Here is a 27,964-nt window from a genome sequence, read left to right as displayed (position 1 = left end):
GGTTAGGAGTTTACAATGCTAATAGCTCTAACTCAAGCAAATGCGAGACCCATTGCATTACAAATGCTTGTTTTTAGGTGCATTAGCACTGGAAGCATCATAGTGCTTTTTTATTATTATTTTAAGCCATGCTGCTATACAGCATGTCTTCAAATCATTGCCATAGTGGGCAATGCACAAACTTTACAGCATGAACAAAAGGCCATGGCAGAGCCAATAGTCTCAAAGGCGTGGCCTATTGATTTTGCCAATGCTTGTTAGGTCTTGGCACAGTGCCACTGTTATTCTGAGCAAGTCAGTTAATCTCCCCATATGTGAAAAAGAAAAAAATTGGCATGTGGCAAAAAATCCTGTCAGTTAAAGCAATTGCACCACTGTTATTGAAAATACATTTTGAAGAAGTTCACATCCATTGTCAATTCAATTTTATTTATTTCATAAATTGGAACCCCGAGGAGGTCCATATGCATAGATAATACATAAAATATCATAAAACAGTAAAGATAAAATTCCTATATAAAACTGAATAATAATGTTAACTTATCTGTAAAATGTGATACATTCACAATACTTCCTATCAAACTTATATTCCACAATCTATCTCAAACAGTACTATAGATTTATAAAGTGCATCATGCCAGAAGAATTACCATCTGTATGAAAATATATTAAACTCAACCCCTCTAACTCTTTACAGTGTACTCCCTTTAGAGTGCAACATACACTGCAAGAAAAGAGTACCTTAGGAGAGGCAACTCTTATTACAATCCCCAACGCATAGTAATATTGTTTTCATAAGGACAAATACAAAACACATAATTAAAATCCAGAATAAAAGGTGATTTGTAAGATACAAAACAACCATCCCACTACCCGTCAGACATGTATTACAAAACATTATCATGCTCTGTTGCTCAGTAGAAAGACCCCTCTTCCTTATTGCACGGTTACATTTTTTATAAAATGCCTCTAAAATACCAAGGTAGTTCACTAAAATTCACCTTGTAACCACCAATAGAAGGAAAACTCAGTATAGGTTTAAAAATGACTTGAAAAATTTAAAAATCCTAAAACAAAATATTTCATTTGGTGGATTATACAAAACTTCTAAGGCCTCTCCGGCAGAAAGAATATTACAATTCAAATAGAGGGGGTTTCAGCCATTTGTTCCTGAATGTAGCTAAAGCAGGACAAACAAATAATACATGCTTAAGATTCTGCACCCCCCAATTGGCAAAGATCACGGATGTTAGAGGATACATCCCATTTGGAGGTTAGTTCTCTAAGTGGCACTCTATCTAATCTCAACAGAATGAAACAGCGCCTCACCCCATGTGGGAGATTCCAGGCAAAGTATGTCTAGGAATGTTTAAAAATCACTGATTTGGGTAATATTACGAGTCTCCTCTGTAAACGATAGGACTCAAAATCCAGTGAAAAACCTTTGGACCATGTTGCCTCTTTCAAGGTCTTTTTAAAAACAGCGGGCAGTATCGACGGAATAAGGTTAGGGTCAAGCTCAAGCAATTGCACAGCAAGATTGTAGTTTCGCAAAAACTTAGATTTTTCCTCTTAATCTTCTGAAGATTTCAGTGAAAGCTAAATGGCTTAGGATAGATTCCATACAGTGGGCTAGGCAGTAAGTCCTCCAGACCACTGCCGCAAAGCCCTGTACAAAGGCATTCTTAATACCAAATTCAAGCCATAGAGTTGCTACTGAGGCCAAATTATTACAAAAGCCAGGCGTCTTAGAATCTGCCCTTCTATCTTATCAAGGAAATCCCATTTAAAGATCTCTGTACATTCTATAGCATACAAAAGGGTGGCCGGAATCTTTGTTTGGTAAGCAGTAAGTAGATGGAGAAAATGGCGCTGGCCAACTGCATTAAAAAAGGCCACTAAACCTTGTGCTTGAGAGAGAGCCTTACTAACGTTATTACAAATATGATCTTGGTCGCTTAGTGAGCAGGATATAATTTCCCCCCAAAAAACAAAAGGTTTTTACCCGCTCTAACTTATGTTGACCCTGGGACCAAGAAAAATAGATTTGTTACCAGATTTTTTTCTCTAGAAAGCATACTAGTTGAGACTTATATATATTCATTTTCAAATGATGCTGCATAGAATAGTGATTTGAAGTGGCCAGATGCTGATTTAGACCTTTTGAGGTAAGGTCAATCACAACTATGTTGTCAGCGTATAAAAGGCAGGAGATTGAACACCCTTCGATTTTGGGTGCAAAGCTATAAGCATTCAATAAGGAACCAGGCAGGTCATAAATATATAAAGAAAAGAGCACTGGTGCCAATAGGCAACCTTGGTTTAACCCTTTTGCTGCCAGGCCTTTTCCCCCTCCTGTGCGAGGCCTTTTTTTGGCTATTTGGGGCATTTCGCGCTTAGGCCCTCATAACTTTTTGTCCACATAAGTTAGCCAAGCCAAATTTGCGTCCTTTCTTTCCCAACATCCTAGGGATTCTAGAGGTTCCCAGACTTTGTGGGTTCCCCTGAAGAAGACCAAGAAATTAGCCAAAATACAGCAAAAATTTCGTTTAAAAAAAAAAAAATGCGAAAAAAGGGCTGCAGAAGAAGGCTTGTGGTTTTTCCCCTGAAAATGGCATCAACAAAGGGTTTGCGGTGCTAAAACCACCATCTTCCCAGCTTTCATGAACAGGCAGACTTGAATCAGAAAACCCAATATTTCAACACAATTTTGGCATTTTACTGGGACATACCCCATTTTTACTATTTTTTGCACTTTCAGCCTCCTTCCAGTCAGTGACAGAAATGGGCGTGAAACTAATGCTGGATCCCAGAAACCTAACCATTTCTGAAAAGTAGACAAAATTCTGAATTCAGCAAGGGGTAATTTCTGTAGATCCTACAAGGGTTTCCTACAGAAAATAACAACTGAAAAAGAAAAATATTGAAATTGAGTTGAAAAAAACATCAATTTTTCTCTACATTTTACTCTGTAACTTTTTCCTGCAATGTTAGATTTTCGAAAGCAATATACCGTTACGTCTGCTGGACTCCTCTGGTTGCGGGGATGTATAGGGCTTGTAGGTTCATCAAGAACCTTAGGTACCCAGAACCAATAAATGAGCTGCACCCTGCAGTGCGGTTTCATTCTATACCAGGTATACAGCAATTCATTTGCTGAAATATAAAGAGTGAAAAATAACTATCAAGAAAACCTTTGTATTTCCAAAATGGGCACAAGATAAGGTGTTGAGGAGCAGTGGTTATTTGCACATCTCTGAATTCCAGGGTGACCATACTAGCATGTGAATTACAGGGCATTTCTCAAATAGATGTCTTTTTTACACACTCTCTTATATTTGGAAGGAAAAAATGTAGAGAAAGACAAGGGGCAATAACACTTGTTTTGCCAATCTATGTTCCCCCAAGTCTCCCGATAAAAATGATACCTCACTTGTGTGGGTAGGCCTAGCGCCCGCGACAGGAAATGCCCCAAAACGCAACGTGGACACATCACATTTTGTGAAAGAAAACAGAGGTGTTTTTTGCAAAGTGCCTACCTGTAGATTTTGGCCTCTAGCTCAGCCGGCACCTAGGGAAACCTACCAAACCTGTGCATTTTTTAAAACTAGAGACCTAGGGAAATCCAAGATGGGGTGACTTGTGGGGCTCTAACCAGGTTCTCTTACCCAGAATCCTTTGCAAACCTCAAACTTTGGCTAAAAAAACATGTTTTCCTCACATTCTGGTGACAGAAAGTTAAGAGGAGCCACAAATTTCCTTCCACCCAGCGTTCCCCCAAGTCTCCCGATAAAAATGATACCTCACTTGTGTGGGTAGGCCTAGCTCCGGCGACAGGAAATGCCCCAAAACGCAACGTGGACACATCAAATGTTTTTAAAGAAAACAGAGGTGTTTTTTTGCAAAGTGCCTACCTGTAGATTTTGGCCTCTAGCTCAGCCGGCACCTAGGGAAACCTATCAAACCTGTGCATTTTTGAAAACTAGAGACCTAGGGGAATCCAAGATGGGGTGACTTGTGGGGCTCTAACCAGGTTCTGTTACCCAGAATCCTTTGCAAACCTCAAAATTTGGCTAACAAAACACGTTTTCCTCAGCGTTTCCCCAAGTCTCCCGATAAAAATGATTCCTCACTTGTGTGGGTGGGCCAGGTGCCTGCAACAGAATAAGGCCAAAAACTTGTAGAGATAGAGGGGATAGCACAGCGAGTTGATAAGGACATATTCTTCTTTTATACATCTTTAGGCTGACTCTGCTTTGGGGACCCACACAAGTGAGGTGTCATTTTACTTGGGAGACTGAGGGGAACCCTGGGGAGTAGGAATTTTGTGCTGGAGCGGTGATCGTACAATCAAAAGTCAGGAAAATATGCTTTTTTAACCAAATTTTGCGGTTTGCAGAGGCATCTGGGTAAGAAAATGTTGGGGGATCCACGCAAGCCACATCTCCCTGTACTCCTTGGGGTGTCTAGTTTTAAAAAATGTCTGGGTTTGGTAGGTTTCCCTAGATGAAGGCCGCACCCAGGACCAAAAACATAGGTGGCCCCTCCCCCCCAAACACAGGTAGTTTTGTAATATATCATTTTGATGTGTCCACATACGTCTGTGATGTGCCAAACACTAAAAATGTGAAAAGAAACGCGCTTAGGTTATGTGAAAAAGACCCCTCACCCACCAACCAAGTTGGTGGCATGCTTCATCATCGGGGTCCCACCTGAGACACCTAGCGTGTCTTAAGTGTGCTGCGACGCCTGATTACAGCGGAGCAGGTTTTGTCATTTGTACCACACATACTGGTTGGATTTGGCACAAGGGTGAGTGATGGTTCAGTAGATCAAATTTTATTAACAAGAGATTTCACAAAAGTGAAATGCACTGGTAATAACTGAAAGGCCAAAAAACTGAACCAATGACTCACAGCTCGTGAGCTGTAAACCACGACAAGGCACCAACCGCTTTACAGTCCATTCACACATCTTTCATACATGACATGCACAAGACCATTCACGCCGCCAGCCACGGGCCCAGCACATTAGAAGACTCGCATCTACAGACAACGCCAGTCAAGGGCCCATCACTTTCATACGCCCACATGCCTGATACAGCAATCACACCAGCTGATGAGTGTGTGGACTGGCGTTAGGCTGGCACCGCCAGCCAAGCCCCACCCCACGCACACCGCCAGCCAAGCCCCACCCCACGCACACCGCTAGCCAAGCGCCACCCCACCCACACCGCCAGCCAAGCGCCACCCCACCCACACCGCCAGCCAAGCCCCACCCCACGCACACCGCCAGCCAAGCCCCACCCCACGCACACCGCTAGCCAAGCGCCACCCCACCCACACAGCCAGCCAAGCGCCACCCCACCCACACCGCCAGCCAAGCGCCACCCCACCCACACCGCCAGCCAAGCGCCACCCCACCCACACCGCCAGCCAAGCACCACCCCACACACACCGCCAGCCAAGCGCCACCCCACCCACACCGCCAGCCAAGCGCCACCCCACCCACACCGCCAGCCAAGCGCCACCCCACCCACACTGCCAGCCAAGCGCCACCCCACCCACACTGCCAGCCAAGTGTCACGTCACCCATACCGCCCACCAAGCGCCACCCCAAGCACACCGCCATCTCCTTTTTTTTTTGTTTATAAACAAAAAAGAAACCACTAACTAATTATAAAATAAGCACAAAACTACAAACACAAAAGCTCTAACTAAATACATGACAGTGATGCCAACCGTGAAACTCAACATATGAAAATTTAAAACAGACAGTTTACGCTCACGGTATTTCCCAAAAGTTTTTCCTTGTGTGGTAACTTCTAAAACAGCTGGGCACACACAGCCCAGGCTTTGAAGGGCTTTCGGGGCAGTACATCCGGCTCTCCCTCCGGATTAATCTCCGGGCACATACTCTACATTTCTTTGTGGGCAAGTCTTTTTTGGGAGTGGGAGGAATGTGATCTGGAAAGTGCCGATCTTTTAATCTAGCCACATCCTCCACCATTTCTACTCTAGGAACTCTTGCCTGTTCCACCACAATAAGGCTTTCTATCACCGACTCCTGAAATTTAACAAATGTCATCCTTGACTCAGGTGAACAATCCTTGAATACAATAAAAGCATTAAGAGTTGCCAAATGAAATAAATGTAGGGCCAACTTTTTATACCACACGTAAGACTTACGAAGAGCAGTGTAAGGTTCCAACCTCTGATCTACTCTATCAACACCACCCATGTGCCTATTGTAGTCCAAAATGCACGCAGGTTTGCGCACTTCTGCAACCTCACCCCAAACAGTCATAGGGGAAGTACTCTCATCATGGATGGTAGACAGCATGTACACATCCCTCCTGTCTGAAAATTTCAGAGCTAGCAGCTTATTATTCCGCAAGGCACTGCACTGTCCCCTCTCAAGTTTTTTACAGACAAGCTCCCTTGGATAGCCTTTCCGGTTAGAACGGATTGTGCCACAAGCAACAGTGTCCACTCTAAACAACTCCTTGAACAACTGCACTCCAGTGTAGAAATTATCTACGTACAAATGGTGACCTTTGTTAAACAGCCGTCTACCAAGTTCCCACACAATTTTTTCGCTAACTCCAAAAGTGGCCGGACAACCAGGAGGGTCAATACTGGAATCCCTACCAGTGTAGACCCGGAAATTATACACATAATCCTGTACTGCTTTCTGACAGCATATACAATTTAATCCCATACCGTGCCCTCTTACTAGGAATGTACTGCTTAAAAACGAAACGCTCCTTGAAAAGGACCAAAGACTCGTCCACACTTATCTCTTTGCCTGGAACATAGACCTCTGAAAACTGATCTACAAAATGATCAAGGACAGGCCTAATCTTAAAAAGACGGTCACAATCAGGGTGATCTCGTGGCAAGGCTAAAGCATTGTCTACAAAATGCAGCATACAAAGAAGAAGCAAATACCGATTACGTGTCATAGTTGCAGGAAATATAGCTGTTGCCATCAAGGGACTAGTAGACCAATTAGAAGCCAGTGATGGCTTCCTGATCAACCCCATCAAAAAAGTCAAACCTAAAAACCTTTTCATCTCTTCCAGATATGTGGGAACCCACTGAGTAGCTCTAGACTGAGGCTTAAGTCTGGCAGTGTTGTCCCTCAAATATTGCTCTGCATACAAATTAGTCTGCTCCACAATCTCTTCCAAAAATACATCGTCCATAAACAAGTGAAAGAAATGGACAGGCAAAAAGTTTTCCGTATTGACTCTACACCCTGGGAGACCAGTAAATGCAGGTAACTGTGGCTGCTCCATGTTTGGGTAATCCAAGTGTCAGGTCTTCTAATGGAAAACCCTTCAGCCCCAGGCTGCTGCACTCTTGGCACATCAATGTCCTCCTCTACAACAGGCCCTTCATCTGCACTGAGAGTAGCTTCCTCATCAGAAGAATACTCTCGGACAGAAAACTCACTTCCAGAATCTCCCACTTCCTCCTCTGCCTCAGATGCAGAGTCAGTCTCGTAATCATGGTCTGAAGACGACTCAAAGAGCATGCCAACAACCTGCTGAGCGGTCACTCTGCGGCTAGCCATGATCCTCACTAACAACAAATGGATTGCCAACAACAACTAGCACTAAAATAAGTAATCACCAAAGTGTAGCTTTATCACAAAGAGTTATGTACTAAAAAACTATACCACTCACTTGCCTGAAAAAGCTACTCACCAAGCAACTACTCTGCACAGACACAGCAATCACCAATGATATCCCTCTAAAAAGAAAAAAGCAAATTAGACATATGACAACACAAATATCATTGTGCTCAAATCTAAGGACAATTTCACACACAATACTGCATTTAGTACACCACCTACAAACATGTCATTCATGCATGTCAACAATACTCCTTTGGAGTAAATTGCTTTCACTTACCTAAAACATGCAACTATGCAAACTGCAGGACAACTACTGCCAAAACCGCAAGGATCCACAGCAAAGGAAGCAAAAGCATTGAACTAGAAGAAAAAGAAGAAATAAATTGTTATAATCACAAATATAAATACTTCGCCAGTTGTGAAACACCCCACCACCAAGAACTTAGAAACTGTCCCTGGTACCTAAGTGGATTCTGCCCCCCTTGGGGGCAGATGGGCATAAAAAAAAATTGGCCGATCTGCCACCAAGGGGGGCAGAAATGGGCAACAGCTCTGTGCCCCCTTTAGGGGGCGACCCTTCCCAAAGAGGGCACCCCCAGCACAAAACAAAAAAAAGGGGGGAAAAAAAAAACCCTGGTGTATTGGTGGTTTTTGCCTTCCTTGGGGGCAGATGGGCCTACAAAAATAGGCCCATCTGCCCCCAAAAGGGGCAGATGGCCAATACGAACTTTCCCCACTTTGGGGTCGACCCTTGCCCAAGGGGTGCCCCCAAACACACACCACACAATCCCTGACGCCTAGTGTGCTCCGACCCACCACCCCCGTCCAAAAACATGGCTGATCTGCCCTCGTGGGGCTGAAACGAAGAAAAAAAATAGCCCCCCAGGGGAGCGACCCTTGCCCAAGGGGTCGCCCCCAAAATAAACATATAAAAGTTAATCCCTGGTGTCTAGTGGATTTCTCCCCCCCCCCCCCCCCCATAGGGGGGCAGATCGGCCCTGCCCGCGATCGTGGAGCAGGAATCTAGTGAAAGCAGGCACAGGGGGAAAGGAAAAACCCTTTCCTTTCCCCCCCGTGTCTGTTTTCCCCCCCAAAACCCCCAAAAAGGGAAGGACTTACCAATTCAAGTCCTCTTACCTCGACGCGCTGGAAGCAAATAGCTTCCAGCACGTGCCGGCAACAGTTGATGACGTCGGCACGCTGTGCGCACGCTGATGTCATCAGATTGCTGGGGGGGCGGGTCGGGGGTGGAAGGGGAAGGGCTTCCCCTTCCATCCTTGCCTTGGGGGGGTGGGTGGGGTGCACAGAGGGGGAGCGCTAGCGCTCCCCCCAGTTCCCGTGCCTTGGACGAGGTGACCTTGTCCAAGGCACACGGGAACAACTGCCTTGGACGAGGTCAACTTGTCCAGGGCATGCGAGAGGTTAATCCATTTTTTGTAGGGAATTCAGAAGACAGGCCCTTCTCTCCTCGTAAAAGAACTTTGCACCAGGTTCAAGAGTGCAAAGCTATGACCAAACATAACAAGTTCGGCGGGACACCCAACTCATATAATTTCTTCCATAAGATCTTCCTGTCAAAAACCATTGAGAAATCTATAAATGCTGCATATACTACTCCGCCCCTTGTCACAGTAAAAGCAGATAACGTCTGTTGCCACAATAAACATCCATTTCAGTGGAAGAACAGCAATCAATCTGAATCAATCAGTATTTGGTCCATGCTCCAGTAAAAGAAGAGGAAGTTAAGCCAGTATCTGCTGGTATTTTAGTAGGCAGCAATTAAGAGAGACAATAAAGCTAAGAAATGTTAAGCAGTGGACAGGCTGCAAGCCCTTTGTATAGAATAGCTCTGTCAAGCAGCCCATGCGCTGTCGCAGGAGAGACCTAAACAGGGTAATGGGCACTGATTTTATTGGTCATCTGCTTAGGCCCAGAATGGACTACCATTGAAAGGAATGGAATGGAATGGAACAATTACTTATCCTGATGGTTTGATCACAGGTGTAGCAGGTGAAGTCTCTGATCCAGGGATAAAGACATTATGCTAAAACACAGAATAATGTGTGAGTATTTATGCTTTGGAGAAGTATTTGTATAACACTGATCCAATGTGTATGTTGCCAGCACTTAGTTTTCTTAAGGGATTCACAAGGTTACTAAGTTCAGACAGCAGAGAGTTGTATTAAGTGTTCCCAGTCTCTTGAAGGTTGACCAGATTAACTTGCACTTTCAGTTATAAGTCACCCTTTATGACAAGTAGGCGAACAATGGAGTAGTTCACACACATATATCAGAAAGGCATTTATCAAAACTGTTTAATGATGGATTCCAAACGTAGGGACATTGTCTTGCCAAAGGTCTCTTTTGTCTTTATTTCTCTGTGTGGAATGTATTCAGTTACACAGTGCACCTTCCAGCTTTCCCTAAATAAAATATGTTTGAATTAAGACGGGGTTTTCAAAGTTAAAGTGAGAAATGACACTAAAGGCCGAAGGAGAAAAGAAGAGCACATGTAGCCTATAGGGATGGATAAATTGTTGAAGGAAGGCAGGGATGGATATACGGAGACCCGATGACAAGAGTATTGAAGACTTTATTCTAACGAGGTGAAGCCAGCTTAATTGTGTGTGATTCTGCCATCATGTGTGGCGCTGAATTCACATAAATACTGAAGTTGTGTTGCTCAAGGTTATGCTGAAGGCACGCTGTTGAAAGATGTCAGCTTTTAAAAAGTGCTAGGCAGCAGAATGTAACTCTGTATGTCGAGCAAGTGATACTTAAGGGTGAGCATGTTGGGTCGATGTTGTCCTTGTATGTGTGGACAGGTATAACACAGAGTTCTTGGTGAGTTGCAGATGACCTTGTGGTTCACATACACCATGGTGCATGTTGGACCAGCATTTTGTAGCAGGGCAGGAAGTGGGGACCAGCAGGAGACTGATCCTGACTCAAATATGTGCAAAGTTTTCTAACTCAGCCAATTTCACACAAGAATGTTTCTGATGAATACTTCTAACTACAGATTCCTCACCTGGGAATATTTCCCAGGTGCTAGACTGGATCCAGAAACTTTTCTTCAGCAGAGCTGCTGCTGCGAGGCACTGTGCTCCTATTTACTGCCCATCAAGAGCCAGAGCCAAGTCACATGTGAGCACCACCCATGCATCACTTCCATGCCTTCTGATGTGGATCTGGAGCTCCGCTTTTCATTTTGTCAGTCTTCAGACGACTTACAAATCAAATTCCACTGTGCTATGGAATTATGTCATCACGTAAAACTACAGGTTTCAGACCATGCCCTGACTGCAAAAAATGATGTCACTCACAGATGTGCAGGAGGGGTTTGGGGCACGGACGACTCGAAGTTGTGCAGTAAATATGCCCTCCTGCATCCAGAGCTGATCCTGGACTGGGAGGAGAAGCTGCATGTCACCCAACACAAATAACATTTGCAGCTTTCACGCAAATCCTGCTTTAAGTCTCGGGTGCAGACTCGGTCCTGCTCCTAAGGCTGTTTCCACAAGCAGTTAGCTTTGAGCTTGAAGTCCTATGTTAAGTTGCAGTCCTATCTTAAGTCGATGGTCAAAAGCAAACATAAAAAAGTGAAGCTGGACTCAACCTCTTAACACCACTGTTAACTGGAAGAGAAGACACAAGGGCGTCAAGAGCGTTGTTCACGTGCAATATCTCCAGTCATCGAGCAGAACTGATCCTGGTTGCAACTTGAATTTCTTCAGCCATCAGCAATGCTGCAGCAAGTTGAAGCCTTTAAGGAGCAGATCCTGAAGGTGTGCTTCCAGCTCTCATGAGACCTTCAAGCCCCAAGGGAACCAGCGGGCCCCATTCAGGTTATTCCCGGGGATCCTTTCTCAGCACTATCTGCCACCTTGGGACCTGCCTTGGGCCCCATACTGACTCTGATACAAGCTTCCACTTTGGCTCCAAAACGTCTGTATGGCTGTTCCATATCAATGCCAGGACTAATGCCACATCACAGGGAGAGTATCCAGTGCTGAGTTGGATGTCTGACACTGAACCAACTTCAGCTCAATCTCAGACAGTGTCGCTAAAAGATTCCAAAAGCAGAACCAGTTGCCATACAACCCAACTCTGACCTGGTACCTCTGCCAAGGCAGATGCACAACACAGGCTCCATTAGCATTTGGCCTCTGACTGTGAACAAGGGATAATCCAGGGCAGGAATGATAATGGTGGAGTTTTTTCTCCCCACCTGATGACACTGATGATAACTTATACATGGATTTCCAAGTACTCAGTGGACTTAACACCTCACTGTATGCAGGGGTTGACTTGCCACATGGCCCACCAATGGGAGAAAGTGTCTCCTTTGCATTGATGGTCCAGTGGGCAGCTAAAGTCCTAGATTTAGAGCTGTACTTAGGTGAGCCCAAATGAAAGTCCTTACAGACATTTTGCAGCTTGGGCCCTCCATATCCCAAACCTTTGCTTCCTTGTAAAGAGGCCCTCACAGCTAAAAGGATGGCCACCTGGTCAAAACCCTGTTCCTGGCCAACGGTGAATAAGTGTGACAGACCGACTCCTTAAGATCCTGATTTTCTTACTAAACATCACACCCTAGTAAATTTGTTGTTCAAGCTAAAAGAAGTAAAGTGAATACCTCTTCATTCTCCTCGACACCGTCAAACAGGGAGTTTAAGAGGATTGAGGCTTTGGCAAGAGCTGGTTTTCCTTATCCTGGGCAGTTAATGCTGTGTGCCTATTTGGCTAATTCATGCACACCCTATGGGGACATGGTTAGGGAGATATTGCCGGTGGTTTCTGGAAAACCCTAGGCCCTCCTTGGTTTAGGCTCTTCATTTTTGAGAAGAAGCATCTAAATATGTTATCCATAGTGGTCTAGATACAACTGATTGCCTAGGAAGTGCAGTTGGCACCAGTGTTGTGCTTCTCCAACACAGATCTGAAAGCCTGTCTCATTGATATGTTTTTTTGATGGCTCACGCTTTGTCAGTGAAAAGGCAGATTCTGTGTGGGAGCGCTTCAAGCAAAGTAGAGTCCTGATGCTCTCCCTGGGACTGTTCACCATTGCCAAGAGATCCCACACTAATTCGAAAAGTTCAGAGATTGTTACTCGTGTTGGCATATAGGCAAAGATGGTCTACCCAACCCGTACAGCAGTGATCCAGTTCTTTAAAGACCATGGATGTGTGGTTATATTAAGGTATGTGGATTTGTAGAGCGTGGCTAATCACCCCAATGGCATCCAGGTGTGAGTCTGACAGGCAATGCACAGACCAGATGGGCTGTCATTCCACCCATCGCTCTTCCCCTGCAGCAGCAGCCAACAACCTGCTTTAGTTTGTTGGGTAGGCTTCCTCTCAGGTTGGTGATCCATCAGGAAGATGGGTCTTTTGAAATGTTCAGACTGTCTTTGTCCTTTTGCCTCAACACACATTCTCCCACATCAGAGAGAATTTCATAAGTGTGTCTGTTGATTTTTCTGCAGGAGCTGCAAACATTACTCTCCAAGGGTATTGTCAACAGGGGTACCAGACTCAGAAGAGCAAGTTGTTACTTTTGTTAATGCCTTGGGCTGAAAAAGAAGATGGTCTTTGGCCTACTTCAGATCAATCGCTTAACACCTTCCAGTGAAAGGACAAATTCAGAATGCTCACTGTCAACTGGATTTTATCCTCCCGGGCATGCATCTTCATATACCCTTCCTGCAGTCCCACAGACATATCCTGTGCTTGAAGGTAGGCCATAAGCACTTTCAGCTTGCTGTACTCCTTTTGGTCTCACCAGCACTGCTTGGGTATTTACAAAAGTGATGGCGTTTGTCACAACTAATTCTTTAGAGGTGGGGAATACATGTTTTTCCCTACCAGGTCCACTGGCTGTTGAACGCAAGCTCACCACAAATAGTTGTAAACCACCTCCAGACGACAGCAGACCTCCTGACATAGTTTGGGTTCTGTGTCAACAAGCTGGTCTCAACTACTCCTTCGTAGGGGCTTCCATTTATTGTAGCTGTCTAAGACACAAAACAGTTCTGGGCCTTCCCTCCACCACAGAGTCAAGAACATTCAGGCTATGATCCTGATATTTCAGCCTCTGTCCTGGGTCACTTTGAGGAGAGCTCTGAGGCTTCTTGGCCTATTAGCCTTTTGCGTCCTTCTTGTAAGCTACCCCAGATGGTATATGCAGACTCTGCAATGGAATCTCGAGTTTCAGTGGGCCCAGTATCAATTAAATCTGACAGATGTCATCCAAATCTCAGAAGAGACAATTTACAGTAGTAGTCGCTTCGAATGAAATTTGTCCTGCGGCCAGCGCCTCTCACTCCCTACCTAGAGTTGCCAGTGATGACAGTTGCATCCATGCTAGCTTTGGAAGTTCATCTGGGGAAGGTGGAAATCAAGACTCTGGTCTTTAAGATGCTCAGCTCCACAACATTCGTCTGTCTCTTAAGACTTTTGCTGTTCATCAAGGGGAAGTTGGTGCAGAATCTCTTGGACAGTACCACTGTCATGTGCTATTTCAATACGTAGAGCTGAGTGGTGTCCTGGGTCCTTTACCAGGATGCTCTACGCCTCTGGATTTGGTTGGATTACTAGGGCATTCTCCCCATGGCCAACCTCTTTGCAGGGTCCCTCAATGCAAGAGCAGACTAGCTGAGAAGGTGGCATCTAGCAGATCACAGGTGGCATACATGCCTAGGTGGTGCAGGGCATCTTTCAACAGTGGGGAGAACTATGGCTAGACCTCTCCACCACAGTCAACAACATGGAGTGTTGACAGTTTTGCCTGTTGGAGTTTCCACAAGATTATTTTTTTAGGTGAGGCATTCCTAGAGTAATGAAACACAGGACTCCTGTTAACCTTCTCACTCCTGCTTCGGGTTCTGAGAACAATTAAGAACATCCGGGCTGAAGCCTGCCTAGTGACTCCAGATTGGACTAGGAGTGTGTGGTGCATAGAACGTCTCGGCATGAGCATTTGTCCTCCAATCAGGCTACCACTATGAGGATCTTCTGTAACAGCAACAGGGCCTTCGTCTGAATCTGCACAACCTACAACTACATTTTTGGAGATTTTTACCATCAACTGACTGGATTTGATCTTCTGCCTGAAATGGTGGATATCATCCTTGTGCCTCAGGTGCCTTCCCACCCAATACACTCATGCTGGGTGCTGGGGCAAATTTGTGGTCTTGTGTTGCTCCTGTATGATTGACTCCTTACAAGGAAAGCTGTCAGGCATTCCTTTCTGGATTTACTGAACCAAACATCCTTGTTTAAATCACCTGGTCCGATGGGATTTATTTACGGTTTGGTTCACATACTCTCAAGTTTTTTTGTGGGACCATAGCTTAATATTGTTGTTTTTCATGTGTGCGCCCTTTAAGACAATGCTGCGTCTCCTGACTGAAAATGTATCACTGTTAAATCAGTTGGTCACATGAGTAAACTCCAGGCACTTTCTATGCAACCACCATATGCCACTTTTTTCCCCGGACAAGTTGGTCCTGAGGATGTTGACGGCATTCTTGCGAAAAGCTGTGATCCCATTCACATAGGGCAATCTATCACTGTGGCTGTGTTCTTTGCTTCTCTTCATCCCTCAAACGAGGAGGAAAGACTCCATTGCTGGACCCCAAAAGGGCTTTAAACTTTTACATTTATTTTGGGGTTCTCTAGAATGTAGAAAGGAAACGTTGTGCAGAAGACGACCATGCCAAGGTGGATATTCCTCTCATCAAGATCTGCTTTGCACTGGCCAAGAAGCAGCTCCCCAAAGGCCTGAGAGCCAATTTCACAAGAGCTAAGGCTGTTACCACTGATTTGGCTTATGGAGTGTGCCTCTTTAACACCTGGCATGCTGTGATGTGGGCATCCGTGCATACATTTACAAAGCACTACTACCTTGACAGCCAGATCCAGTGGAAAGGACCTGCAGGACTGTTTGGTCTGAGCCACTTCACAGACCCTCCAGCTTTGGCATCTATTCTAAGGTGTGACATCTGCAGTTAGATGTTTGATGTATCCAGCAAAAGAACAAGTTATGTACTGTCAATGCTGTTTCTGATAGCAGGGTCATAACAGAGACAACCCCTCTGGTGCTGGAGTGGGATGTGGGTCAGGCAGGCCTATCCATACTGGAGGGGGTCCCCTCAGCTCCTACTGATGTGAGTGTGGAGGTTCCCTTCACCATATCTTGCAGGGAATCCCGGTCACGTTTTGTTAGGCCACAGTCACTAGATACTCTAACTGATATTCCTCACTGCCCTTTCACCTCACCTTTCTGTGGAGGGGTACTTTCTTAACATCTAAAAAGGTCCCAAGTTAGAGATCAGCACTCCGGTACCAACAATCCTTCATGGTCCATGTCTGAGGGCACCGTAATTAGAAATGGATATTAGCTTGCAGCAGTAGGGCTTGTATGCGACTCTGCTCCATCAGGTCCGTAGTGGTATGGAGCCAACACAGCGCTCTGCGGCACCTTCTAGCGGCTTATGGGAGCACTGCTGTACAAGTGCCTATCTTACACCTTAAAAAGTGATGAATCTGCGATTAAATAGAGTATCCACCAGAAACAGTGTTACCAAAGGTAAGTGTAAATGGGTTCGTTATCGGAATGATGTAAGATATTGGAAGAATGCGACTGGCACCACTATTTGAGGGAATAATAACTGTTTTATTTAAAGTTGGCCAATTCTCTCTTGTTTCTTTCCACAAGATTAGCCCTATTTTCTATTTCCCCAAAACCCTGCTTGGGTTTTACAGTCTCTGGTGGTGTCTTGGTTCCGTCTTGAGGCGGTCTGGTTTTTCCGTCCTCCGATCTCCCGTATTCCCAAAAGAAAAAGAAAAATAAAAGTAATCAGGTAAGTGAATAAAGTAGGGGTAAGACAAGGGTTCAAACAGGGTTAGTAGGGTGGTGTGGACTAGGTAGGGCTGGTGCTGGTGGTGGGTATCACTCTGTGGTATTGTGCCCTTATTTCCTTTTTACTCCAAAAAAAAAATCCCTTTCTCTTCCTTTTCTTAGGGTTTCTCGGGTGGTGTCCCTGTCCGTGGGTTAAAGCAGTTTAGGTCCCCCTCTCCTTTCCTGGTAAGTCCCCTTCTTTCACGAGGTCCTCCCGTCCTCCCTTTCTTCCCCCCCCTTTCCCTCTTTTCCCTGTCAGCCAGCCTGACAGAGTCTGCCAGGCAGGGTATAGACGTACCTGGGAGGGCCACGTCCCTCCCGGGGCGCGGCCGGCACGTGGGTGATCTCCCGATTTCTCTTCGTCTGGGCCGGGAGTTGCCCAGTGGTTCCTCCTTCCTTCGAGGCGTCCTGACTTCTGGGTCTCTTCCTCCGTCCTGGGCACTCGGATGGCGGTGCTTCCCCTCGCTGCAACCGACTCTCCGACCTCGACGGTGTCCTTCTCTTCCTCCGGCCCCCTGGTGATGGCGGTTTCCCTTTCCGTTGTCGGTTCTCCGGTCACGGCGGTCTCTTTCTCTTCTTCCGATGCTCCGATGGCGATCTCCTCACTCCGGCTTCCCCGCGTTCTCGGCTCCTCCTTCTTTTCTCCCGATCCTTCTCGTCCGTCTTCTCTTCTGATGTTTATGACGCCCTCAGCGTCATACGTCATGGCAGGGAGGTTTCCTCTCGTGCCCCCGGGCCATTGTGTTCCTCCCCCGACAGGTGTTTGGGAGCTGCGTTCGGCGGCACTCCCGTTACACATCCCCTCCCTTGGATGGGGCTGTTCGAGCCCCCCAGGTCCCGGAAATCGAGACAAATAGTCTGCTTGTCCCATAAGGTCTCCAGGGAGATGGCAAACCTGGAAGGAGAAAGGTTGTAGCTCCATAAACCATCTTAAAATGCGAACGTTGGTGTCCTTATACCTCGAGAGCCAGGTAAGAGGGGCGTGGTCGGTATATAAAAGGAAGGACCTCCCTAGGAGATAATATTGAAGGCTTTCAACAGCCCATTTAATGGCCAGGCACTCACGCTCTATTATGGGATAGTTCTGTTCCCGAGGAAATAGCTTACGACTAATGAAGACCACCGGATGGCTTATCTCATTTTCATCTTTTTGGAACAGTACTGCACCCAGGCCTACGTCCGAGGCATCCGTTTGGAGATGGAAGGGACGACTGAATTCAGGGCATTTTAATACGGGTTGCGTGGTTAGGCACCGTTGCAAGGTACGGTAGCTATGTGATTGTGGAATGGTTAGACTTGTGATGTTCTTGGGTTGCCCCTTCCTCAAGAGGTCAGTGAGGGGGGCGGCCACTGTAGAGTAGTGGGGTATGAATCTTCGATAATACCCCACTAGTCCGAGGAAGGATCGGATCTCTTTCTTTGTGGTGGGTGCGCTTATACGTAAAATGGCTTCTATTTTACTCATTTGGGGCCTGATATTCCCCTTCCCAATATGATAACCCAGATAGGGAATTTCATTGAAAGCCAGTCGGCTCTTGGAAGGATTGGCGGTCAATCCGGCCGCCGACAGTGCTTTAAAGATCTGTCCTACATGGTTTAAATGGTCTTCCCAGGTTTCGCTATGAATAACGATGTCATCCAGATAGGCGGCCGCGTATCTGGTATGTGGTCGTAATATAGTATCGATGAGTCTCTGAAAAGTGGCGGGGGCTCCATGCAGTCCAAAAGGGAGTACCTTAAAGTGATATAGACCGGAAGAGGTGGAGAACGCCGTTTTTTCTTTATCGGCTTTAGCTAAAGGAATCTGCCAGTATCCTTTTGTTAGGTCTAGGGTAGACATGTATTTGGCTTTACCGAGCCGTTCTATAAGTTCGTCTACCCTGGGAAGAGGATACGTATCAAATTGGGACACAGCATTGATTTGTCTAAAGTCGATACAAAAGCGTATGGATCCGTCCGGTTTTGGCACTAACACCACCGGGGAGCACCAGGGGCTTTGGGACGGCTCTATAATATCCAAATCTAACATCCTTTTTACCTCCTCTTCAACTATGACCTTCCTCGCTTCGGGAATGCGATAGGGACGTAACCGGATTATTTTACCCGGTTGGGTTATAATCTGGTGGTGGATTAGCTCTGTTTTACCTGGAACAGGGGAAAACACGTGGGGGTGCGCATTAAGGAGTTGGTTTAGTTGTTGGTTCTGTTGCACTGTTAACTCCGCATTTCGGAGGGGTATATCGCCCTTTGAGGGGGGGTCTGTGGGGCACCACCCTATTTCTAGCTCTTTTACTGTGTTAACTAAACAGTTTATATTTTGGTCTACTTGAGATTCCTCCCATCTTTTTAGTAAGTTAACATGAAAGATTTGAAATCGGTTGGGATTAGTCGCGAGTTGTAGTTTATAGGTAACCGGAGTTACTGCTTTTATTATTTTATATGGGCCTTGCCATTTTGCCAAAAGTTTATTGTCTGAACTGGGTAAAAGCACTAATACTTGGTCTCCCTCTACAAAAGATCTCATTTGAGTGTTCCTATCGTAATAACGCTTTTGTTTCTCCTGAGCTTTTTCCATGTGCCCTCTCACATCTTCCCATATCGTTTGTAGTCGGGACTTTAACTCACTGGTGTACTCTAGGAGAGGTTTTTCCCCGCTTTCGTCTTCCTCCCATAACTCGGCTGCCATGTCTAATAGGGTCCTAGGCTGTCGCCCAAACAGCAGTTCGAATGGACTATGTCCTGTAGATGCTTGTTCATGGGTTCTGACGGCATATAACACCAGGGGAAGTTTCTTGTCCCAATCTTTACCTGACTCGGAGATCGCTTTCCTCAGAAGGGTTTTCAGGGTGCGATTATACCTTTCTACTAGTCCGTCTGTCTGGGGATGATAAACCGCTGTCCTTATCTGTCGTATCCCTAATAATTGACAAATCTGAGCCATCAAGTTGGACATAAACTGGGTCCCTTGGTCCGTCAATATTTCTCGGGGAAACCCTATTCGTGAGAAGAAACCTATCATGGCGTTGGCGACACTTTTAGTGCTAATACTAGTTAGGGGGATAGCTTCCGGATACCTAGAGGCGTAATCGACCAATACTAGAATGTAGCGGTATCCCTTGGAAGACGGTAGGAGGGGCCCGACTAGATCCATTCCTACTCTAGAGAACGGTACGTCAATAATGGGAAGAGGATGTAGGGGTGCCTTTTTTCTGGGTCCGGGATCTATCAACTGACATCTAGGACATTGCTGACAGAACTTTCTGATATGGGAAAAAACCCCAGGCCAGTAGAATTTCCTTAATAGGTATTCCTCTGTTTTTTCTCTCCCGTAATGACCCCCCCCCGGCTGATTATGGGCTAGATGCAACACCTGCTGCCTATAGGGTTCGGGAATCAGTAACTGTTTCTTTTCCCCTCTCTCGTTACTGGTGATTCGATATAACAGATTTTTATTGATCACAAAGGAGGGACCCTTATCATCTATGGTTCGAGGTTTGGCACTTCTCCAGGCGTGGATCAAACTGGGATCGTCCCTTTGACTACATCGGAAGGGCGGAAGACCAACGAGGGCGAATACCTGTGCGTTATCTCTGTCGTGGTTTGTATCCTCTCTTCTATAGGACTTCCTGGCTTCTCGTTTTTCTCTTTTAGTGGGTTTATAGCGGGTCACCGGGGCTGTTATGGGTAATTCAGAAAAAGGGGCGCTTCCCAACCAGGCATCCAGGTCTTTCTTGCTCTGTGTGCTGTCCAAAAGGATCGGAAAGTCTTTAAAGTCTGTTCCTATGATGGCCTCTTCCACCAACTGTTCAACTACCCCCAGCCTTATGGGGGTATTTGTTCCTTCCCAAAAAAGGGTAGTCCATATTAGGGGATATTCTCTTGTTTCCCCGTGAATACAACATATGGATACTGTGAAACCTGGGTCAAGTGTATGCTCGGCAATCAGATCCGCTCTGATTACGGACTGACTACATCCGGAGTCGATGAGCGCTAGTGTGTCCCTCCCGTTAATGGACAGTATCTTTTTGTATTGGGTATCTTTCCCCCCCGTGTAGAAAACCCGGCCTCTCGTAACCCCTATTTCCATGGGTTCGGGTTTGCCGGACTTCAGCGGGCAAAATCGGGCAATGTGTCCCCATTCCCCACAACTAAAACACTGGGGCTGCTGTCCAGAGGGCTTCTCTATCCCTCGTAACCTTCCCGGTTCCTCTATCGGCCTTTTCCCCGAGGCTGCGGATTGTCCCGTGTTTTGCCTAACTGGTTGAGGTAACAACCGCGGAAGGGGTGTTTTGAATTCGAGGGAGCGGTGGAAAGCACAGGCCAGCTCAATGGTAGTATTCGTGTCGGGGTTCGGGTGTTGCTTGATCCAATGGCGAGTATTGGCGGGTAGGGCGTCTAGATATTGTTCTAGGAGAACGGCCTCAATAACATCTTCCCTATTCGTCCCTGTGGGTCCAAGCCACTTGAGACCTAAATCTTTGACCCTAAAATATAAAGCTCGAGGGTTCTCAGAGGGGCCCCACCTGGCCTTCCTGAAGCGAACCCGATAATGTTCTGTATCAAAGCCGACCCTTTCTAGGATGCTCTTCTTGATGTCCGGATAGGGTGTTGTCCCACCCGGGTTAACCGCTTGATATGCTGCTTGGAGGGTCCCGGTTAATAAGGGAGCGATATATTGACCCCATCTGTCCTGCGGCCAGGTGGCTGAAATGGCGACGCGTTCAAAGTTAGTAAAGAAGGCGTCGGGGTCTTCGCCTTCCTGATATCTCTGCAAAACGGAACTAGGTACATTTGGATGTACCCGAGTTGCTGCAATGGTATCCGTCAAAGTCTTTATCGCGTTGTCATGTACCAACTGATTGTTGGCCATGATAGTAGCCTGACTTTTAAGCGCGTTTTGCAGAGCCTCCCTTTCCACCTTGGCTGCCTTCTGTTGTTCATCCCATACAATTTGCAGATGGCGTTGCCCCTCAGCTAGTTGCTGCATCATATCCGCCATTGTGGGCACCCCCTCCATTTTCTAGGGTTCTCCTGTCGCCTGTTCCAATATCCCACTTCTGACACCACTGTAAATGGGTTCGTTATCGGAATGATGTAAGATATTGGAAGAATGCGACTGGCACCACTATTTGAGGGAATAATAACTGTTTTATTTAAAGTTGGCCAATTCTCTCTTGTTTCTTTCCACAAGATTAGCCCTATTTTCTATTTCCCCAAAACCCTGCTTGGGTTTTACAGTCTCTGGTGGTGTCTTGGTTCCGTCTTGAGGCGGTCTGGTTTTTCCGTCCTCCGATCTCCCGTATTCCCAAAAGAAAAAGAAAAATAAAAGTAATCAGGTAAGTGAATAAAGTAGGGGTAAGACAAGGGTTCAAACAGGGTTAGTAGGGTGGTGTGGACTAGGTAGGGCTGGTGCTGGTGGTGGGTATCACTCTGTGGTATTGTGCCCTTATTTCCTTTTTACTCCAAAAAAAAAATCCCTTTCTCTTCCTTTTCTTAGGGTTTCTCGGGTGGTGTCCCTGTCCGTGGGTTAAAGCAGTTTAGGTCCCCCTCTCCTTTCCTGGTAAGTCCCCTTCTTTCACGAGGTCCTCCCGTCCTCCCTTTCTTCCCCCCCCTTTCCCTCTTTTCCCTGTCAGCCAGCCTGACAGAGTCTGCCAGGCAGGGTATAGACGTACCTGGGAGGGCCACGTCCCTCCCGGGGCGCGGCCGGCACGTGGGTGATCTCCCGATTTCTCTTCGTCTGGGCCGGGAGTTGCCCAGTGGTTCCTCCTTCCTTCGAGGCGTCCTGACTTCTGGGTCTCTTCCTCCGTCCTGGGCACTCGGATGGCGGTGCTTCCCCTCGCTGCAACCGACTCTCCGACCTCGACGGTGTCCTTCTCTTCCTCCGGCCCCCTGGTGATGGCGGTTTCCCTTTCCGTTGTCGGTTCTCCGGTCACGGCGGTCTCTTTCTCTTCTTCCGATGCTCCGATGGCGATCTCCTCACTCCGGCTTCCCCGCGTTCTCGGCTCCTCCTTCTTTTCTCCCGATCCTTCTCGTCCGTCTTCTCTTCTGATGTTTATGACGCCCTCAGCGTCATACGTCATGGCAGGGAGGTTTCCTCTCGTGCCCCCGGGCCATTGTGTTCCTCCCCCGACAGGTGTTTGGGAGCTGCGTTCGGCGGCACTCCCGTTACAGTAAGTAACTTGTACTTTGCATAGCGATCTTTCATATAAAAGGTGTCAGATTTACACACATTTGGCAAGCAGGTGTTGTGTACAATACAAAATTTTGTGGTGCTGTCTCACTTGATTATGACTACTGCATTTCAAAAATGTGCGTATGCTGTTTTTGCCCATTGTGAATGAAGTATTTCTTTTTAATGGCATACATGGTCTTTTTGTGTGAAATTACTTTGCCCCTGTTATGCCAAAGATTGGGGGGCAGTTCTGCTTTTCTCTGTTTGCACTATGAAATGTATTCTCTTGTTTAATTTCTCCTCTAGGCATATAGACTGGAGCCATTATTATTGAAGCATTACATCAACATTTCTCCTGTTCAAATCCACTGGTACAACACAGCAAATCCTACTCCTTACAGGTTGATGAAGCCATGCTTTCTCAACACATTTAAAGAAACTACCTCTGCCTCAGATACTGAAAGTATACCAAGCCCATCCACGTCACCTGTACTGTCTCGACGACACTATGGCGAGTCTATAACAAATATAGGCAAAGCAGGTATATTAGGTAAAGTTTTTGTGAAACATATTACCTCTTTTGAAATGTTAATGTTTTATTACTATAAGTTAAAAACAGCTTGTTGTTGATGTCTTTGTTTAATTTTATTCTGTTTTGTGATTTAAGAACCCAAGAGTGGTTTTATAGATGCTGTTAAAATTACTTGTCATTTTTTATAACGTTACCATTGAGTATTTGTAACAAGGCACAAGTTCTCATTTTGAAGCTAACACAATCCAGTGCTATGACAATTCACAAACGATATGTGGTTAATATTATATTGTCATCTGTAATTGATCATCACTGTATGTAGTGGTGATAGAAAAGCCGCAGACTGAACTATGAAATGGCCTGCAAGGCTGTAAAGCCAGTTGCATATACCTTCACATGTTCACAGCATGTTTGGCAACAAGATGATCCAAAAATCAGCCAAGTTGTTACATGCCATGTTTTTTATGTATAACATTCTTCAAAACTGTTTTGCCAAATTGCCTCAGCAACAAAACAGATGGACACTGCAGACTTCCTGCCGAACGTGCCGTAGTTTGTCAATATTTGGGCAAAGATCCAGGAAGCTCTTCATTGGCTCAGTGTTGGTACAATATGGCTCCCTTTAGATAGAACCTCAACTGTGTGAACACCACGTAGCTCAGTTTCTTTGCATTTGATTTACCTCTGAGAAATTGTAACTGAAGTTGTGGGGTTTTTTCTTCATTTTTTTTAATGCTTATACTGTACGGATAATGTTCAACAGTGACCGCTACTCCCAAATTCTAGTTGGAGCACAGCATTCTCGTATTCACTTACCACAAAGTCTGTACCAGTAAAGCTGTCTGCCAGTACAGTCATAACCTGTAGTTGCTACTTCTTTGCATTCAAGTCTCCCAGTACACCTGCGCCAGCGACGCATCTTCCTGCAGGCCTTCACGCTCTGTTGCTGCTTCCTGTATCCTTCAAGCCTGATGTCTCTGCAGCTTTCTAGTGGCTTTGTCCATGGTACCACATAAGAATTGCTGCAAAAAGAAATACATGTGCATTCAAAGGGTGCTGTTTTTGTGTTTCAGATTAGTTTCCTTTTTCAGCACTCCAAAGATACTGTATTTCAGTGCTTTTACAAGTTTCTCATGCCTGTTTTCTGCTTTTTTTGTCCTTTGGTGTTTCCTTTGTGGCACATCAGTATACTCTTGGTTAAGCTCTATATTTAATGCAGGAATATGGAGCTCATCGGGTGTACTCTAACCACAACTCTTTGTTCTGTGAATCCTGCCACACAATACACCTAAAAGCAATCTGCAAGTAGGTGCAAAAAAAGTCCTTTATCAATCGGCCATTGAGGTCTTAGTCTTGCTTCCATGTTTGAAGCCATGTTAAACTAATTAGGGGGGGCCTTTCTGCTTGTTCTATAAACATTTCCCAGCATTCATGAAAATAAAGCAGCTGACGCAGCCCTTCAGATTGAGATCGAAATAGTTGTGTTCTTTCAAATGTAAATCTGGTTGTGGCCATGCCTGTTTGACTCCACCCAGAAAGAGTCTGGGGGTGGTCAGGAGAGGCACCAGAGAAAGTGGTGAAACACGGTGAGCAGGCCATGGATTCAATGTACACCATGGCTTAACTGTGTTAATGGGTTGCATCCATTGCTTTTCAGTATGGGATTGTAGGTTAAAAGCCTGGCAAGAGACAAAAAAAACATTCATCACCAGTGAGTGGTGCACAACATCCTCTTCTATTAGTATGCTAGGCCCACTCCGTCAGGTTCTGTGGTCCGGTCTCTCTCTGTGTTAGCAATGCTCATGAAGCAACACCCCAACCACGAGCATTCTAATTCCCCATATTACATTTCCACAGACATAGAAGCCGCCTAGAACCTGAACTCTGTGGCAGAGAACAGTGCTTCCCAAGGGAGCATCATGACAGAAAAGCAGAGTTAAAAAAGGGGCATTTCTCAAGCAGGGGATGCTTTACCTTGCACAGGCTGGGGAGGTATCCACAGAAGAGGCTAAAGTGATGATGGGAGAACAGGCCCAGCTCAGGTGTGTAAAGGCTTTGTATGTGGATATCTATAGCAGACAACCTGCTCTGACAGCTGAGGGTCCTGACATCTAAAGTGTAGATTTTTGAAAGTTATGCAGCTGCTTCCCATTCATAAATGTCCTTTTTCAAGGACTGTTCCATCATGGCGATGATATAACTCAAAACTAGCCCTAAATGTTTTTGGCAAATATGATGTTAAGGGGCACCTATCTCATTGCTGGGAGTAACACCAGTCTCACTGGACCTGCTCCATGAAAAGATGGGAGGGAGTTACACAAGCAGTACCAGATCAGCCACTGGAGTAGCGAATGTCAATGCATACCCCGAGAATCTTGGGGAAGGACAGTAAATATTGAAGGGACAGAGATGGTGGAGCTTCCTTTGATGGAATGTATAAATGTAGTTGTGCATGAGGTGGTATATTATTAGTCTGTGATGCTAGGTAAGACAACTCTGTTTTTTTACTTATCTGGACTCCTAGGCCAGGAAGAAGCTGCTAGAGATTAAAGAGATGGTGATTGCTGAAGCTATGTAGTATCCTGTGCAACCAAAGATGGACTGTCAAGGCAAGCAATATGTCTTCTCACAAGTAAAATCACCCAAGACATTTCTGGAGCACTGGTAAAAAAAAGTGACTGAAATGCAAGTAATTTAGCATCTCAGGGAATTGTTCAAGCAAGAGGATTTCACATTGCATAGTTCAAGCGGGAGAATTTCACATCTCAACCAAATGGACCGGGGTTATTACCATCTCTGGCATGGTGGGTGGAGGAGTGCTTCACTGAAAATTGGTAGTCTTGTTGTGTAAGTTTCCATGCTGCTTCCCTCTGCTTCTTCTCATTTTCTTTAGACTCATTGCAAGTGAACCAGTACGTGTTCCATTAGCAGTACAGGACATTCAAGGGGTCTGGCTTCTGTGGCTTTTCACAGTCTTCCACAGTGCTTGCAGTGGTAAAATCTATTCAATGTAGTGACTCCACCCACTTCAAAACAGTACCATTATTGTGGGGGAAAGGGAAATTAGCATTTAGATTGTTGAATGAATGGAAGGAGTTTACCTCCAACCAGTGGGCCCTACACATAGTTTTGGTACTTCTTTCCATTTGTCAGGTGACACCGTAAAGTTACTCTAACTTTTCCTTCATCTCATCCCTTTCAAATGACAAATGAAAGCACTGTATTCTGTGAAGAATATTCTAAACTAAGAATGAAGACAGGCTGTTCTATTCAAGCTACTTCCTGATCCCCAGAAAGACTGGGGACCAGGAAGTATATTGAATAGAATAGCTTATTTTCATTCAGAAAGAGTGGTAATCCTTAGCCAGATTGTGAATGTAAAGGTCTTCAGAAATGAAAAATTATAAATGTCATCATGGCAGAGATCCTCCATATGTTGGAGTTGCGTGCAAGATTGGCTGTCTTTAATTATAAGATAGCCACTAACTCAAACCTTTAAAGCATTGCTACTTGAATTTTCTAATGTTCTTCTGGAGGCCACCTTTGGTTTAATGCCCTGCTTTGGGTCTCACCTCGACCCCACATTTATCAAATTAATGTCAGTAGTGACTTTGCATCTATGATGTCAGAGCATTCATGTATGCCCTTCCTGGAAGCCTTCTTATCAAGTTTACACATAGATGGTAGACCATCTTTGAATGACTAGAACTCTTGGCCAGTCTAAACATCTGCTCTCCATATCTTGACTAGTCAATAGCAAAGTCTTTCTTCATCAGACATTAACCTTGTTTCTTGCTAGTGCAGTCCAGAGTGCTATTGCTTTCCTTCACCTGCAGAAATTATTTTCTTTGTCACTTAAAGATGTTCTATGTTATGTTAATGATAAAGCCCATTCAGTATTGTGTGTGTCTTCAACTCAAAACAAATTATAGTTTGGTTTACCTGAGCTTGTCCAGTGTCCCGAGTTCTGCTGGAATTCTTCCTTTCTAATTTATTCTCAATTTATGCTTGTGACAGATGTCTTGACTGCTTTACATCCATTGTGGGGGCAAATGGTGTCCGGGTTGAAGGGGGTCCATCTCATTCTCTGACATATGGGCACTAAGGGGGAAACTAGTTCACATACTCCCCCGTATATTCAAGTCTTGGGGAACAGGCAAAAGCCCCTGGAAGAATCAGCAGGCAAAAAACGAGGCCCACCATCCACTGTCACCAAGATGGAAAGCCAAGAGAGAAAGTACTACCCCCATATGTGTAAACACTGTATGCTACGACTGGGAGAAACAGTATCAATCCGTATCGAAATAGTGCTGAGCAGAACCTGCCCAATGAGTACAGTACAGTGGCAGAAATCCAGATACTCCTTCGGCATCACATATAGCAACTGTAAAGACATGCTTGCTGAATAGGTGAAATAGACTACAGGATAAGTAGGGGAAGCGGTGCTGGTATATAACTTGCCGGTGGACACAAGCCACCCTGAGCTAATACGGCCACCTCTGCTCCACTCCCTGGACTAGTGCTGGTCCCTCACCGGGATACAGTGTAAAGTGTGGTTTTTCTCTGCTTGCTGCCCCCGGGATGCTTCAGCAGGCTGAGATCAAGCCATGTTGGGCAAGGTATTAAGCAGAATGGCATATGATAGGGGCAACAGGGCAATATGTCAGCATGGTGCTTCAAGGTGTCATGTTGCCTGAGCACTCACCCTTACAAAC

The 27,964-nt window shown here is 45.6% G+C and overlaps 1 protein-coding gene across 4 annotated transcripts in view; it reads left to right on the top strand.

Annotated features, from left to right (window-relative positions):
* The window catches only part of DDHD1 (DDHD domain containing 1), a 464,003-nt gene that overhangs the window by 403,400 nt on the left and 32,639 nt on the right, over window positions 1-27,964 (top strand). For 2 of the 4 annotated variants that reach the window (XM_069208549.1, XM_069208547.1), the window contains one exon: window positions 23,024-23,267. In XM_069208549.1, coding sequence (XP_069064650.1) covers window positions 23,024-23,267 — 244 coding nt within the window. The remainder of the gene's footprint in view (window positions 1-23,023; window positions 23,268-27,964) is intronic. The other 2 variants (XM_069208550.1, XM_069208548.1) reach the window with 1 other exon arrangement.

Source organism: Pleurodeles waltl, chromosome 9, assembly GCF_031143425.1.
Source record: "Pleurodeles waltl isolate 20211129_DDA chromosome 9, aPleWal1.hap1.20221129, whole genome shotgun sequence".
NCBI classification, from domain to species: Eukaryota; Metazoa; Chordata; class Amphibia; order Caudata; family Salamandridae; genus Pleurodeles; species Pleurodeles waltl.
Note: the sequence above shows the minus strand (reverse complement) of the source record. Positions and strands in the feature narration are given on the sequence as shown.